Source organism: Hemiscyllium ocellatum, chromosome 8 (genome assembly GCF_020745735.1).
Source record: "Hemiscyllium ocellatum isolate sHemOce1 chromosome 8, sHemOce1.pat.X.cur, whole genome shotgun sequence".
Classification (NCBI taxonomy): Eukaryota; Metazoa; Chordata; class Chondrichthyes; order Orectolobiformes; family Hemiscylliidae; genus Hemiscyllium; species Hemiscyllium ocellatum.
The window spans coordinates 40463224-40476501 of NC_083408.1; the positions used below are offsets into that span (position 1 = coordinate 40463224).

Sequence of the window (13278 nt, forward strand, 5' to 3'; positions counted from 1 at the left end):
ACACTCATATCTCACGAGTCAATAAAGAAGATCGATACAGGGTCTGGGATGGGAAGGGGGTGGTGGAACTTCCTTTTTGATGTCATGTGTTGGTCACTCAGCTGGCATGGCACCTTCACCAAGCTGGTGACCAGGGCTGCAGTAGAGCCAATGGCATGGCCAAGACTCCTGAGAGTGTGGTTCCTCAGCTAGGACCAGGCAAGGCGGGTGGAGGGGCTGGGGATGCAAGTGGAGAGACACATTAGATTAGATTAGATTAGATTACTTATATTAGATTACTTACAGTGTGGAAACAGGCCCTTCAGCCCAACAAGTCCACACCGACCCGCCGAAGCGCAACCCACCCATACCCCTACATTTACCCCTTACCTAACACTACAGGCAATTTAGCATGGCCAATTCACCTGACCCGCACATCTTTGGATTGTGGGAGGAAACCGGAGCACCCGGAGGAAACCCACGCAGACACGGGGAGAACGTGCAAACTCCACACAGTCGCCTGAGTCAGGAATTGAACCCGGGTCTCAGGCGCTGTGAGGCAGCAGTGCTAACCACTGTGCCACCGTGCCACCCACAAACCCTGGCAGCGAGGCTGGAGAACCGCGAGAACAGGAGCAGCTTTCCGAGGGGAGGAGGAAAACCTCCTCATTTACCTCATCGAACCGCGAGAACAGGAGCAGCTTTCCGAGGGGAGGAGGAAAACCTCCTCATTTACCTCAAGAGTGTGATAGACACCAGTAAGTGAGAGCTAAGCCCAGCTAGGAGGTTGCCAACCCTAACAGCACTGTGCTGCAGTACCCATCTAACACAGCCTCCAGTCGGACACCACCGCATTCACAAAGGCAATTAGGGATGGGCAATAAATGCTGGTCAGTAATAATCACATATCAAAACAAAACAATGCTTAAACCTGGAGGATCAAGCCCAGATCAGCATTTACTTCCTGCAAGGAATTCTGATGATGGCTTTTCAAATGTAGACACTGAAATAACAGTTGTTGAAATACACACTTCTAAGACCTACTTGAGGAATAATAACCAGGAAGTGTTCACAGAGGGGGTTCAGAGAGCTTAGCAATCTGGCAGTTACCAACATTTCTTGGCTATCTTTTATTACTACAATGTCATGAAGTTCCACTCCACTGAGTTTGTGCAATGGAATGTTACGCTGTACAAAGAGCACGGTGTTACTTCAGCAGAATGCCATGATGTTGCAGGTCCATACAGAACATCCTCCTACGTTGTACCTAGCCAGGAACTCCACAGCCTTCAATAAAGTTAAACAACCTGATTGCCAAACACCAGTAAACGCCCAGAATAATATTTGTAAAAAGACCAAACTTCAAGTGATTCCAATTTACCCACAGGAGTAAAGGGCACAGATTGATTCAGACTGGTTTTGGTGATGCCATGGAGAAACCAATGAGAAATTGAGAGCTCCCTGATCTCTCGGGTAATTCAAAAATGCCACATCATCTAGCCAACCCCCAGGTTGCAAATGTTTAGTGTTATTGCAAATCAGCTTGTATGCAAATCAGAACACAATGCAGGACAATATAAAATAGCCATTTGTAAGTACAGGAATCATTCACACGTTGGGTCTTTAAAGTTACTATTAATCCACTCCTGTACAGGATCCTGTATGCATGAATGTTTGTAAGTCAGACATTCATAAATTGGGAACCACCTGTATTGCTTTCGTCTGCAGAAAATGATCCCTGCAAATGAATGCATGTCACTGAACATTGCCAACTAATCAGCACTCTATAAGTTATTGTAATCATTTGAGATTTGCCATTCATGCATTTGTCCTGATCAGTGTAAGATGATACGGTTCAACAGCTCTCCAACAATATTCAAATTCTCTGCTATCGAGTGGCTGTTAATAACATCTGTACAGGGTAGCCCTATGCAATGCAAGAAACTGATCACCTAAACAACAAACCCTGAATAGACTATGATCCACTTTGAGAACAGAGGCACTTATATCGTACAATTAGCTGAGTAGAAACTGTCTAGAGTAGGCTGAATGAATCTCATTTTAATTCATTCCTTTTTCAGGCTTTGTGGCTCAGTGGATTCATCTAAAGATGTTTTGTGATATTCACTACACCTATAAGGAAAGTAAGTTAGATTCTTGTTGGCTTGCTTGCATAAAGATTGATTATTTGACTATCTCACTCAAGCAGATACCTCACAATTGGAGGTATTGTGGATTTACTGGAAAGGGGTAATCTATTCAGTTTCAGTATATATTCGTTTGATTGCCAACATTTGCAGTGACAAACACATGAAGTCTTGGACCGTCAGAGAATGTTTAAAAAGGAGCTCTGATTCTGCATTCTTCATTTGATGGTGGGTTTTAGTGTAAAGCAATCTATATCTATAAAGCAATCTAAACATCATCTTTTCGTTGCTTGGCATTTGCCTGAACGTGTTGAGTCCTATGAACCTCAGATCCTTTTAGCCTGTGTGACTCAGCACTGATTAAATCACTGATCTCTGGGTCCTCTTTAAGGGTTTTTGGCTGTAGATCCATGAAGAAGCACTTGATGTCACTCCGAGAACTTTGCCCTTTGCATCATTGCCCAATATCACTGGCACATGAGATTTTCTTAACCGTGTAAGTGGCAGCAGATCAGACTTTAACATCAATCAATATCGAGGGGCAAGGCAGGCAGAGGGTAGGGAGTCTGATGACGGGGGGGGGGGGGGTGCTCAACTGTGGGGTTTTTTTCTAATTCACTATTGAATTCACTAATTCAATATTTGAGATGGTTTCATCTGCAATCAATTAAAAGCCAATCAGTCAAATAACATGCATCTCTTTTACAAAAATGACTCAAAGACAGCGACATTTGGCTGTGGTCTTGCCCAGTAGACTCTGATCACTCTCTACCATGCTGACAAGGAAATGGTGATGTGAAAAGGGCGTTACCTTGCAACTCTTTGTCCTTGAATGGGTCATCTCCCTCCAGGAGCTTAGATCTGGCATTGCTGTCACAGTCCGGGTTTTGATAACTGGAAGACACAAGAGCAATACTCAAAATACGCGGTGGAAACCAGTTGGGCTCATGCCAGGTACAGGTAAAAGGCAGTCAATGCATGGCCACTTGGTTGACTCATGGAGCTAAAAACTAGGAATGCTCAATAATCTTCCTCTCCCTTTCAACAAGAAATTATGTGAATTGTTCCCTCTGTCTGAATTGTGTGACATTTCAGTTAAAAATTGCTTTCAGATTCGCATCCTGCTTTCCGGTGGGTAGCAATATCACATTTTCTCGATTTGGAGGAGCCGGTGTTGGACTGGAGTGGACAAAGCTAAAAATTACACAGCACCAGGTTATAGACCGACAGGTTTATTTGGAAGCACTAGCTTTCGGAGCGCTGCTCGTTCACCAGGTGGTTGTAGAGTAAAAGGTCATAAGACACAGAATTTATAGCAAAAGTTTACAGTGTGATGGAACTGAAATGGTATATTGAAAAAGACCTGGATTGCTTGTTAAGTCTCGTATCTTTTAGAATGACCATGTTGGTTTCAGTTCCTTTTTTCAATGTTGGTTTGTGTTACAAATACCAGACGTGTACCAGGCATGGTTGTTCACTACGTTAGCACACTGTCACTTCTTTGTTTGGGCAGCCTGAACAGATTATACCTGGGGCTTAAAGTAGTCCTGCCTTTGACACAAATTGCCACTATTTTTACAACTATCAGTCGGAATCTAAAGATGTTTCTCAGGGAAAACAAAATCAACAATCTTACAGCAGAAAACAATTTTCTATTGAAGTGGGAGTGAAGGCTTGTTGAGATTGAGGAGTGGGAGTTGTGCACATCTGGCCATGCAGTCTCTGGGGGAGGGGCCGCTGTGCTTTTTCTTCCCCCATCGAGGTGGATGCAGGAATGTGGGAGGCTTTCAACTCAACTCGTGCTTTTAACCTTCCAGTAGAAACTGAGCAGTCAGGAAGGTGTGAATTGAACAGCACCCAAATCACATCCACGTTGCTCCAAATACAACTGTGCGTGTTACTTACAAACATGTGCTAGCAACAGTGCACTCTAGCATAGAACAGGTGATAAGGCCCTTACCCATTGTATTTAGCTATGAACATGGTGCTTTATTTCCCACCTAGTTTAGCCCAGCCTGAGTACACAAAGAAAACTGAAACTCCTGCAATGGTAAGTAACTGTGAAATCACTTAGTGTGCCACACTGACCTGACACCTTGTGAACTTTTACAGGCTTCCCTGGGGGGGGGCCTCTCCTCCACTCCCAACCCCCCCTCCCCTCTTCCCCCAACAAAGGAGTGGACGAACAAAGCATTTTGGCACCTGTAACAACATCTGACCAGAGCAAGTCACAGCCAATAGGTCACATATGGTCTTCCATCGAGGGCAGATTTCAATAGAAAACTACTGTTTCAACAATGGATAGAAAGAAATAAATTGTGCAGCAGGGAGGAACTTGCATATAGAAGGCAGACAATCGCATTTACAATTCACATCATTCCCAGCTTAGTCACACAAGCCATGATACATCGGGTTAATCATGAATTCTGTGTAAGAATGAGCTAACCACGTAAACATTCTCAAATATTGCATTCAGTCATTCCCAGAAAAGTGAGGCTGGGAATATCTACCTTCTCACAGTTTTGTCGGCACATTTGATTTTAAGGGGCTGAGCTTTCTCTTAAAAATGAAATTAAGATTAAAACTAACATTCTTAAATTCACTGACGGTACTTTACACTATCTTGCATCAGTGCACTGAAGTTTTTTTTTCTGTATCTTAGGTAAACATTTCAAATTGACGTCAGCTGCAGCATTAAGTTTCTGGAAAAACCCTTGATCTTGAAGGCACTGAAAGTTTCATGACCACATGATTTTTTTCTATTTTTTTGTAAAATAAAGTTAAACAGGGTGATGTTATTCACCTGACATGGCCTTCTGGTGAATAGTGTCAATTATTTGTCAGAGAAACAGTCAGCACAGTTCCTTCTCAAGTATTTATCCCCTTCCTTATTAAAAGGTACAATGGATTCTACTATCATTGTTGTTTCTGATCGGGCCTCTCTCTCCCCTTTACTTTTCTATGGCTTACCTTAATTTTATGCCTTTCAGTTACCAGTTCATCGGTAATTGAAGACAGATTTCCCCAATTCCCTTTACTCTGAATACAACAATTACTTGCATTTATGTAGCACCCTTAACAAAACTAATCATTTTCATAGTGGCATTAAAAGCAAAATTCTACACCTTGTCATGTAAACCTATATTCAAGCCAAACATAGCTTTTTTAGTTCTTTTGTGGAATGTAAGTTTTGCTGGATGGGCTAGACTTTGTTGCTCATCACTACCTACTCTCCAGGAGGCTGGCGGTGAGGCAATTACAAAGCAAATGATGGAGCCATTAAATTTAGGGATATTCAGGGAGGTCAGTATCTGATGAGCAGAGATGTCTCAGAAAAGTGTGAGGCAGAATAATTACAGTGACAGGAAGGAGTGTAACAGCGGGGAAATTGAAAACAAGGATAAGAATTTTAACAGTGTTTCTGGGAAATGCAACAGATCACTGCAATACCTACAATGCAGGTTAAATTATTTCAATAGCTTGCCCAGCTTCTTTCCCCATCTCCTTTAAACACAAAAGTAGGCACAGGATTTTAAAAATGTTATCTGCTGACCTATCCCCAATTCATTGTAGGTTTGACAGTTTGACAGAAAGACAGGGGACAGATTAGAATAAAGCAGAGGAGTAGAAAAAGCGACAGAAAGGAGAAGTAAGATAAAGCATTAACATCTGAAATGCGGCATCTTTAAAATTTCTAAGTAGGAGGGAATGATCAGTTTAAATTAATCCCCTGTGTGGATCAGAAACGTCAATCACTTTCACGTTAAAAATTACAATGTTAAAAAGGTAGTTGAACATTTAATTAACTTACTGTAGCAGGTTGAGTGGATATTTAATATACAATCCAACCAGTTCTTAATATTAACTTGGAAATGAAGTGTCAGATGCCACTTTTTTCCAAAGTGAACAGTGGAGTGGCTTAAATGGATCAGCAAGTTCTGCAAGTAATGCAGTCGAACTCTGATTTGCTTAAATATTCTGGTTGATTTACACATTACTAAAAGGGTGCTTCTTTAAGGGTGCCATTATTTCTCCAGTACCACATGGCCCTATAACTATGTAATGACTGCTCTGTGGTTGCAATTAGCACAGCTGCCTCACAGCACCAGGGTCCCAGGTTCGATTCCAGCCTGGGGCAACTGCCTGCGTGGAGTTTGCACATTCTCTGTGTGGGTGTGCTCCAGTTTCCTCCCACAGTCACAAAGATATGCAGGTTAGGTGAATTGGCCATGCTAAATTGCCCATAGGTTAGGTGTGTTAGTCAGAGGGAAATGGGTCTGGGTGGGTTACTCTTCGGAGGGGCAGCGTGGACTTGTTGGGCTGAATGGCCTGTTTCCACACTGTAGGGAATCTAATCAGAAGCAGTCAGCTCACACTTTATCCCTTTTGTGAATAATCAATAGCTGAATACATGTACATACTATATATAAAATAAATTTAAAGTTACAGCTACTGTAAAGCTAGTCTTGAACACACTGCAACCCTTTCAAAGATGAGAAAGTATTTTCAATAAATGCAGGATTTTGAAGGGCTGATTAACCATGGCTTCAGTTTTGCAAGCCATTGCCATAAAAACAGACTCAAACTGCAAGAAGGAACTGGATAGCTCAACCTTAATGATACAAGTTTCATTTTGATCGGGTGATTGCAAACTGAACGAGGCTCAACATCAAGAAAAACAAGCTATATAATGGGGACAAGACTTCAGCCCACAATAACTACAGCAAAACTACATTTTTTACAAAAAAATGAAAATAATCATTTGACTCTATATGATGAACGCTGCTGCAAATGTGTTGCTGGTCAAAGCACAGCAGGTTAGGCAGCATCTCAGGAATAGAGAATTCCTATATGATGAACAACAATCTATGTGAACTTGGCTTGTCTATTGTGTGGAAAGCAGTGTCCTCACAGAAGTCTTTAAACTGGAACACATTGTAAATGTGGCTGAGTGTGACCTGAATTGAAGGTCTAGATTAGAGTGGTGCTGGAAAAGCACAGCAGGTCAGGCAGCATCCGAGGAGTAGGAAAATCGACGTTTCCTGCTCCTTGGATGCTGCCTGACCTGCTGTGCTTTTCCAGCACCACTCTAATCTAGACTCTGGTTTCCAGCATCTGCAGTCCTTGTTTTTACCTGAATTGAAGGTCAACAGTCTCATCGAAGAAAGAAGACTTTGTACTTATATAGCGCTTTTCACAACCTCAGGACAATATAAAATATTGTCAAAAAGAATGTTAAGGTCATAGAGAAGTACAGCATGGAAACAGACCCTTCGGTCCAACTCATCCAACCTAATCGAGTTCCATTTGTCAGCACTTGCCATATCTCTCTAAATTCAGTGTATTTAATTTGACTGACTTTTTTTGTTTGTCAGCAGCTTACAGGTCATAGAGTCATAGAGATGTACAGCACAGAAACAAACCTTTCGGTCCAACCCGTCCATGCCAACCAGACATAACACATGAGGAACGGCTGAGGATCCTGGGATTGTATTCATTGGAATTTAGAAGATTATGGGGAGATCTAATAGAAACTTACAAGATAATACATGGCTTGGAAAGGGTGGACGCTAGGAATTTGTTTCCGTTAGGCGAGGAGACTAGGACCCGTGGACACCACCTTAGAATTAGAGGGGGTCAATTCAGAACAGAAATGCGGAGATATTTCTTCATCCAAAGAGTAGTGGGCCTGTGGAATTCATTGCCGTGGAGTGCAGTGGAGGCTGGGACGCTAAATGTCTTCAAGGCAGAGACTGATAAATTCTTGATGTCACAAGGAATTAAGGGCTACAGGGAGAATGCTTTACAGTAGGTTGCACAAGAATGGAACTACCACGTTATAGCAGAACTGACTGTAGAAATACTTAAGAGGCATCTGGTTGGGTACATGAGTAGGAAGGGTTTCGAGAGAAATGGGCCAAATGGTGGCAGATTGGACTAGATTAAGTTATGATATAAGACCATAAGACATAGGGGTGGAAGTAAGGCCATTTGGCCCATCGAGTCCACTCCGCCATTCAATCATGGCTGATGTGCATTTCAACTCCACACAACCCAATCTTCATACCCCTCTTTGTGGGTATCTAACAATTCCTTGAAATAGGCTTTTTTTGCAACGACTTTGACAACTTGCATCAAATCACTTTTTTTTGGAAATCTTTCTTTCTAACATTTCCTTCATAGCAGCAAGGTCAATCCTTGAACATTTCTCAGCAGCAGTTGTTGCCGAGTATATATTATCCCAGTGGGAATGGTGATTCAAACGATCTTCCATCTGCAAACCTTTCTTGGATTGTTCCATAATATGAGATTTCCTTTAAAGTACTCGACAAATAGGCCAGTTCTACAAGTATTATTTCAACAAATATGGTACTTTTAACTGTCAGTGTTCTGAAGAAGGGGCACTGGTCCTGAAATGTTAACTCTGTTTGTCTCTCTACAGATGCTGCCAGTTTCTGCAGCAGTTTCAGATCTCCAGCATCTGCAGCTCATTGCCTCATCTTTAATTACTCTTTTTGCCTTCTTAGCCTACCAGGCAAGGATAACATCCATTATTCTTTCCCAGCAAGCTCATGTAATGGCCATCTTGAAGACTGATGTAGAAACATACAAAATAGCAGGAGAAGGCCATTAGACCCATCAAACCCACTCTGCCATTCATAAGACCATAAGACATAGGAGTGGAAGTAAGGCCATTCGGCCCATCGAGTCCACTCCACCATTCAATCATGGCTGATGGGCATTTCAACTCCACTTATCAGCGTTCTCCCCGTAGCCCTTAATTCCTCGAGACAACAAGAATCTATCAATCTCGGCCTTGAAGACATGACTGGTCCTGACTGATCCTCCACCTCAACATGGGAGACAGTGAGCACTGCAGATGCTGGAGATCTAGAGTCCAAGTGTGTGGTGCTGGAAAAGCACAGCCAGTCAGGTAGCATCCGAGGATGCTGGATCCAAGGATCCAGGATCACACCCTTCGATTCAACACACCCACATCCCGTGGCACAATTAGCTTCTCGACATCTGTTTCATTTTTAAGTATATTCAGTGACTAGGCCTCCACATCAGTCTGTGGTAGAGAATAAAACAGGGTCACCACCCTCTGACTCAAGATATTTCTCTCCGTGTTAGTTTAAAATCCTCTACCCTTACCCTGAGGCCATGACCCCTTGTTCTGGGCTCTACAGCCTGGAGCAACATCATCCCTGCATCCAATGTGTGCAGCACCAAGATAAGTTTATACATTTCAATGAGGTCTCTTTCCATTCCTCTAAACTCCTGTTAACACAGACCTAACTTTCACTTTGAAGTCACGAGTCTGGTTCAGCCTTAAGCACCTTTTCTGCACATACCCATCTGTAGGGAGCAAAGGTAGACTGCAGATCGGATTCAAGAGTGTGGTGCTGGAAAAGCACAGCAAGTCAGGCAGCATCCGAGGAGCAGGAAAATTGACTGTCAGACTGGTTGTCCCCTACCTGGTACCTCAGCGCATATGCCAAATTCTTCCCAGTTCTCCAACTCCTTTGCTTGTTAGTCTTTATCAACTTATCTTCTGATTTGTTTCCAGTGACTAAAACATCTTGATTATTAGGGCTTCTCCATCTCATGATATTCCCACTTTGTTCCACAGTCCTTGTTCTTATCAAGCTACTACAAGATCAGAATTCTTTTTATAAGTTCACAATCTATTCATTGGCCATGCTGTCTTCCAGATCCACTTTCAGAATTTGTATTGCATTGTCTGGTCTTCTGCATCCTTAGGAGACAGTGAGGACTGCAGATGCTGGAGATCAGAGTTGCTGGAAAAGCACAGCAGGTCAGGCAGCATCCGAGGAGTAGGAAAATCGACGAATCAGAAAATCTGTTTCCTGATGAAGGGCTCCGGTCCAAAATGTCGATTTTCCTGCTCCACGGATGCTGCCTGACTTCTGTATCCTTACCTCATTTTGCCAATCCATGGATTCTACCCACTGTTTAATCAACGTTTCTATTAAGCAGCCTAATGGAATGCTATCCTTTGTTATGAGGAATATCAAACATAACAGTAATGATGGGTTACAGAGGAAATTAGTGAGATCACACTCAAATACCATGAATAATTTTGGTCCCCTTACTTAAAGGAAGGATATAAATGCATTGGAGACTGTTCTGAAGAGATTTACTGGATTAAAACCCGAAAGGAACAGGTAGGCTTATGAAGGCGAGGTTGGACAGATTGGATTTGCTTTCAATGGAGCCTGAAACAATTGTATGGATGTTCATAAGATCCCAAATAGATAACCTGAAAGTGCAGAAGATGTTTTCTCTTGTGGGGGCATTCAAAACTAGAGGACCTTGTTTAAACTTGAGGGCCACCATTTTAGGACACAGACGAGCTTTTTCATCATATATCTCTCAGAGGCTTATGAGACCTTTGAACACTGTGCTTCAGGAGGTGGTGGATCAGGGGTCATTGAATATTGTGAAGGTGGAGGTAGATATATTCTTGCTAGGTGAGGGAATCAATGGTTATCAGGGAGAGGCAGGAATGTGGCACTTGAAACACGAACAGATTACCCATGATCATATTCGATGTCCATGCAGGCTTGGGGACGGATCAGCTTACTCCCTATTTTGTACTTTGCAGTGACTCACCATATAACTGTGTCTTTCATCCATTCATAGGTCCCTTCTGGCTTCTATGTTACTTGGTGCAAATTTTCAGTGCATTGCCATCCCAAATCTAAAACAGAAAGAACTTGCAAATTCCTGAACCTTATCAGCCCTTATTATTTAAAGAATCTAAGTAACATATGAACCAATCCACTCCACGTATTGTGGATATGTATCCACTTTCCACAGTGGCGCAACTGGATGAGGTTGTGACTAAAATGCTCATTACTGGGCTGAAGTTTCTTCTAACTAGTACAATGCCTTCTGCCTGATCTTTATTACTATCTTCCAGACCTTCCGTGTCTTGTATAGTTTTGAAAGTCTTGCTATTCCATTTAGGACAATTATTGCATGATAATGTTTTGAGTCACATCTAAAATAACTGTTGAATGCAACTCAGGCTTTCCTTGTGTTGATTCTCATGCTTTTGTTCCCTAATTTCTCTGTGTGATACTTGCCAAGGGTATCACGCGAGCCACGCACATGTGACTAAAACTGTCCCCCTTGTTCCCCTGGCCACCCTTTTCCCTTAAGGTCTGTGAATGAAGGCAGTGGGATGACCTTGGCCCACTCCCTCAAGTGACCTGCCAACACTGTTCCTCACAACCCAGCTCCTAACTGGTCGACACATGTCCCTGATCGTGACTGTCCTCCCCCCTCCAGACTCTTCCCAACACAGATGAAGGACAGTCCATGACCCCCCTCCCAGGAACACTGGAACACACCATGTGCAACGCCATCCCCAACCAGACACAGGTCAGGGCACAGGATGCTTGCCAAGTGTATGCTGGCAGGCACCAGGTGAATGCCTGCTGAGAGAGCAATGCTGCAGGGCTGGGTCCACTTGTGTAATGGCTTCCTTTCCCTGTGTAGTACCTGTACCCAATGCAGCCCCATTCACTGCTGGCTGCTGGTGGGCCCTCCCAGACCAGTCTACACCTGCATGCCTCCCTGAAAGCAGAGTGCCAATGCTTGTGGTGGAAGGGTACCTGCAGCTGGTGCTGGGAAGCTTTGTATGGCTAGGTTGGGCTGATAATAAGCTGTTTAACAAGCAACAAAGAGCATCAACTAAGAACTTGCCATTGGTTAGCAAGAATCCTACCACACCATTTGAGAAAAGTGGACAAGATACAGAGAGGTGGCCTCACTGTTGAGACCAGCCTTGCTGAACATCTCACGCAATCCTACTGCTCACCTCTCCAAAGCCCATATCATTAAAATCCTGATAAAATTCTAGCCTTAGATTCAAATCTTCACCTTTAGCCAAGAATCCTCTCCTAACAATGTCAATTCAAATCCAAGCCAATTGGTTTCTGGTTATCTGACATGGAAGACATGGCAGGATTGGGTAAGGCATGATTGCCAAGTGCATTCTGGAACTTTTTTTTTGTCTTTTTTCTTCTTTTTTTTCTGTCTTTTGCAGGTGTTGGACACAGTGAAAAACAACAAGTGTGTTAATCTTTATTTATATTCCACCACCAGGAAGAAAGGAAACACCCGAGGGGCCAGTGACAAGCAGTGCCCTTCTCAAAGGGCAATGCTGTGTGATCATGGAAACAGTTTATTAACTATTCAGTCTTACAGCTCCTTCCACACACCTGTTTCCCTTTTAAATCTACCCAGTCAATTAGTGAATCAACTAACTCCAAATACCTGCTTAGCTAATTGCTCATTATCCTCTGCTGACAGACCACAAACCGAGATTTTGTGGTGCAGTTAACTGCTCCAGAGATGTGGAATAATATCCCTCAACAGCTGGGTTAGAAAATACCTACATGCCACAAATGTAGAGTTTGAATTAACGCAATAGTGTGAAATAAGTGGTTTCAGCCATTTTACACGAGTGTGCTTAAATCAAAACTATCCCAAGGTGTACTTTGCGTTATTCATGCTTTTGTTCTGCAGAATTAACTGCCTCAAGTCTGCTGGTCGTTTCATTTTGGGAGAAAAACATTAATTCCCCTCCTGCTTACTGCTTTCCTGAAGCACTGATGCTTTCTGGTTTCCTTATGTTTTCCTTATGTCCCAGCAGCCTGACATTTCCATAGCTCTTGACAACGACTATGGGACAGCCTTGGAAATCAAGTTCAAACCCACCCTTGATGCACTGCCACACAAGCACAACTGATCACTGGATAACCACAGGCAGTGACAACCCTTGCTGATCTCCCCAGTATCCTTAGACTGACAGCACAGAGGCTAACTCTAGTGATTCCTGTCGCAATCTCAGCACTGACCATCCTAATCTATTTGAAAGGGAAGGAATAATTTCTAACCCTTAGTGGCACTCGAGTAATGTAACTTGAGTTGTCCCAGATCAGTTAATACACAGATTACATCCAGATTAAAACACTGTCTGCTTTGTCCCAACCATCCAACTTCGCCTTGGAACAGCTGTGTCTCTTTTACCCATGTAAATATTTTCTTTTTTATTCCACCAGCTCTCCTCTTTGAAAGAGCATACTAATTTGGCGGCGATTTGAGTTGAATTGCGCTG

General features: G+C 42.9%; 1 protein-coding gene across 3 annotated transcripts in view; it reads right to left on the reverse strand.

Moving 5' to 3' along the window:
• smoc1 (SPARC related modular calcium binding 1) overlaps positions 1-13278 on the reverse strand; it is a 243621-nt gene that overhangs the window by 111929 nt on the left and 118414 nt on the right. For all 3 annotated transcript variants that reach the window (XM_060828350.1, XM_060828349.1, XM_060828348.1), the window contains exon 9: positions 2938-3020. In XM_060828350.1, the coding sequence (XP_060684333.1) occupies positions 2938-3020 (83 nt within the window). The remainder of the gene's footprint in view (positions 1-2937; positions 3021-13278) is intronic.